The sequence below is a fragment of the Sinocyclocheilus anshuiensis genome, unplaced genomic scaffold, assembly GCF_001515605.1.
Source record: "Sinocyclocheilus anshuiensis isolate Anshui unplaced genomic scaffold, SAMN03320099.WGS_v1.1 scaffold1360, whole genome shotgun sequence".
Lineage (NCBI taxonomy): Eukaryota > Metazoa > Chordata > Actinopteri > Cypriniformes > Cyprinidae > Sinocyclocheilus > Sinocyclocheilus anshuiensis.
This window is the reverse complement of record NW_015546110.1, coordinates 649,168-653,219: the sequence shown is the minus strand read 5'-3', so window position 1 is coordinate 653,219 and position 4,052 is coordinate 649,168. Positions and strand designations below refer to the sequence as shown.

Genomic DNA, 4,052 nt, shown 5'->3' with positions numbered 1-4,052 from the left:
TCTACTGTACGGACGTAAATGTACTTTCCCTTCAGCCTGAGGCTTATTCATTTCACTTTTGGTGTGAAAAGGCTTTTATATTTGCCAAAAATATAACTTTTTTATTTTAAAAACAAACAAGCAAGCCCTGTCCAGATTTAAAAAGTAACGCAAAAGTAACGTAACGCATTACTTTCCATAAAAAGTAACTAACGTAATTAGTTACTTTTTTTATGGAGTAACGCAATATTGTAATGCATTACTTTTAAAAGTAACTTTCCCCAACACTGGTCATCACTGTGTGCTTGTCACTTCCGGGAGATGGTCCCGCACTTCTTCTTCTTCTCCCTCTCTGAGTCTGATAAGAGAAGGGCCAAAGCATATTATTTAGTCTGAAGTTTAAGAAGAAATATGTCGAAACGCAGTGTATGTAGTTGGTTAAATACATTTGATGGTTTAAAGGGATAGTTCACCCAAAAATGAAAATTCTGTCATCATTTACTCACCCTCATGTCGTTCCAAACCTGTATGAGTTGCTTTCTTATGTTGAACACAAAAGAAGATATTTTGAAGATTGCTGGTAGTCAAACAGTTGGTGGTTGCCATTGACTTTCATAGTATTTTTTTTCCTACTACCACCAACTGTTTGATTCATACGGGTTTGGAACGACATGAGGGTGAGTAAATGATGACAGAATTTTCATTTTTGGGTGAACTATCCCTTTAAGTTAAAATCACATTCGTAGGTACAGACTACGTTTCCCAGAAATCTTTAACAACCGGAACCGGAAATACGACAGAAGGAACGGCCTCATAAAGCATTATGGGAACTTGTTCTCTCCCTTTCCGGTTAGTACGCCATCAAGTAAGCGAGACTTTCTCAGTTTTCTGAATGTAGAATCCATCAGAAATCTTACCGCGTGTAATGTCATCCGAATCACACGATTGGTGTATTTTGTGCGGAATATCTCGGCTTTACTCTCCCACCGTTATTTTCCGCCGTAATGGTGTTGTACGGTCATTTTACAGCGGAATTGTGAAGCGTAGTGTTGCTAATGTCACGCCGGAGTTTGCACGGTTTCCGTCAAAACTGAATTACACTTCATTAGCTATCAAAAGTCATTTTCGGTTATTACATTTGTTAAGCTTATTTAAATCATCGTCCGTGGCTTAAGCGTTGAATTGTTTTGATGTATCTGTATAGTTCCCGTGTACTAACTACTCAACACACCGCTATTGGGCGTATAGTGCACTTAAAACAGCGTGTTGTGTCTGAAGTCTGAGATCTCCGATAATATACTCATTATAATATTACATTTATACACGCTTGCTGACTAGAAGTGGACTAGAAGGTCTGTGACCTGCCGTGTTATGGTTGTTGATGAAACGCTACACGGACATCAAGATTCAAGTGAGAATGTATCTGTCCGTTTAAGACGAAGTGCAGAACTTTTTTTTTAGCCTTAATTAATTAAAACCTTGTCTTGTGATTTGTAGTATTCATACAAATGTATTAGTTCCATGTAGACTGAATTAGGGTCATAAATGACAATAACCTTATATTTATTTATCACTACATCCCTACAACTTTATTTTTTATTCTATTCATATTCTATTGTATCTGTTTTTGTGTGTGGTTTATTTATACATGTGTATTTTATTCACATCTTATTTTATTGTCTGTGTCGTCTCTACTGGAAGCTTGTGACACTAAAACATTCCTTGTATGTGCAAACATGCTTGGCAATAAAGCGCTTTCTCGCTCTTTCTGATAAATCTGCACACGTGCAATTAAAAAAAGAGTAAAATGCAGTGTATAATAGTTTTAGATGCAACTTGTGAGAAAGTGTGAACGGTCAGAATGCATGTAGTGCATGGCTGATGCATTCCTGTAGTTGTCTGGTGTTGCGCTCTTGGTGTGGTTGTTGACTTGGCGTTTGGTGCTGCAGGTGAGGCATCATGGGAGCGTACAAGTACATGCAGGAGCTGTGGAGGAAGAAGCAGTCGGACGTGATGAGGTTTCTGCTGCGCGTGCGGTGCTGGCAGTACCGTCAGCTGTCGGCCCTTCACCGGGCCCCGAGGCCCACCAGACCCGATAAAGCCCGCCGGCTGGGATACAAGGCCAAGCAGGGTGAGTGACGAGCTGCTTCACTGGGTGCGCATTCTTTTTATAATGCACTAGCTATGTTTCCATCCAAAGATGCAAATTAAATCTATGCACAAAACTGCAATATCGCATAAAACATTTGCACCATCTCCATCCGAGAACACAATCATCACTTCCTGATAAACTGGCAGTAAATATCACTAAGAAAACTAGAAGACTGGTTAGTCAAGCTATCCCGTCCCATTGTGCAAAGTCACATGACTTTTTAAGTTGGCTTGAGAAAGCCAACTTACTGAAATGCTATTCTTCTCAGACTGACATTTCTGACTGCTACTCCTACTAGAGCTTTAACTCTACAAACTTCAAACTCAGCCCAGCTCTTCAGACTGATCTGACTCGGGTTGCTTTATCTTTTCAGACTGATCGGACTTACGGTTTTCCTAAAAATTAAGATCGAAAATCATAAAAATCCCATAGACTTGCATTGTTCAGATGAGCCAAGACTATTCAAACTCCAACTGACAGACATTAAAATGTAAACAAACTGAAGCCCATTAGACTCCATTAAGCTGCCATTCTATGTACTATTTCTAACCAATTTAGACTCATTTAAGCTTCCACTCTATCTAATATTTCCTATCTGTCTGTCTGTCTGTTTTTCTAATAGACTCTATTGCCTTCAGAATCTAATATCTATTATCTGTCTGTCTATCTATCTGACAGACTATATTGCCTTCAAACATTCAAACTGATTGTTTAAAACTACTTTAAACGCTGAAAACGATTAAACTTTTAAAAACTTTAAAAACATTCTGGTCCGGCTTTCTCAAACCAACTTATAGTTTGTATAGCTTTTTTTATCTAGTTTTTTTTTTATTTTTATGCACGAAGTGTGTTTCCGTCATAGTTTATGTGCAATTTTTCTTATCGGATAAAAAGCTTATCCTATTCTTTTTTTTTTTTTTATGTGCATTTTTAGAATTTATGCGCAACTTGGCATTTCCATCCAGCTTTTTTTTTATTTTTATGTGATATTCCAAAATGCTCATAAAAATAGGTGAATGGAAACATAGCTTATGTCACACAAAGCACTCAGATGTGTTATTTGGAGATTAAGGTTCATATGAATTAACTATTGTTTAGTTGATACTCAGTCGACCGTTCTCTCTCTCTCTGTAGTTCATGGCTCATGTTCTCTTGAGTCTGTGTATCTAAACTCTGTTTTTGTGCAAACAGGCTACGTCATCTACCGCATACGTGTGCGCCGTGGAGGCCGCAAGCGCCCCGTGCCTAAAGGTGCCACCTACGGCAAACCCGTGCACCACGGCATCAACCAGATCAAGTTTGCACGCAGCCTGCAGTCAGTAGCTGAGGTACGTGACCAGCTTCTCGGCAGCCAGACACACCCACGCTTTAACTCAAACAGATTTGCTAAAACCCACAATGCTGCACAGGTTTATATATGCACAATGGTCACAGGTTTTTTATTGTATAATCACCAAAAGTCTTGTTGACGAGACAAGCTCTGAAGTCACGTTCAAACATACTTGACCATTGAGATGGGATTACTGCATCCAGTTAGTGTAAAGTACAGGTACTTTAGAGGTCCCTGCTATCAGATAACAGCTCTGGGTATAAACACCACATGTAGTTTAATAGTGCAGCAGTGCCCATCCACTTCTCAGCAGCCTGGCTTCCAGAACTGTTTTTACTAGGTATTATTGTCACAGCTATTGGAAAAAAGGTCTTTGTTAATGGGATATGACCCAAACTTGATTTGAAGCAAGAATAATTAAAAATCTGACAAAAAGACAAAGGTACAGGACTTTAACAGCACTGCAATCCCATGAAGCCTTACATGACTTGAATTTAAAAGCTATGGTGATATTTAAAAACCGATCTAAAGATATTGTAAGATGAGGCTTTTTTTTTTTTTTTTTTTTTTTTGGGTTTAAAATTTTTTTTT

At 38.5% G+C, this 4,052-nt stretch overlaps 1 protein-coding gene across 1 annotated transcript in view; it reads left to right on the top strand.

Moving 5' to 3' along the window:
• The first annotated feature begins 759 nt into the window (after window positions 1–759).
• The window catches only part of rpl15 (ribosomal protein L15), a 9,966-nt gene continuing 6,673 nt past the window's right edge, over window positions 760–4,052 (top strand). The window contains exons 1-3 of the mRNA XM_016502393.1: window positions 760–844; window positions 1,929–2,110; window positions 3,323–3,459. Coding sequence (XP_016357879.1) covers window positions 1,939–2,110; window positions 3,323–3,459 — 309 coding nt within the window. The 5' untranslated portion in view covers window positions 760–844; window positions 1,929–1,938. The remainder of the gene's footprint in view (window positions 845–1,928; window positions 2,111–3,322; window positions 3,460–4,052) is intronic.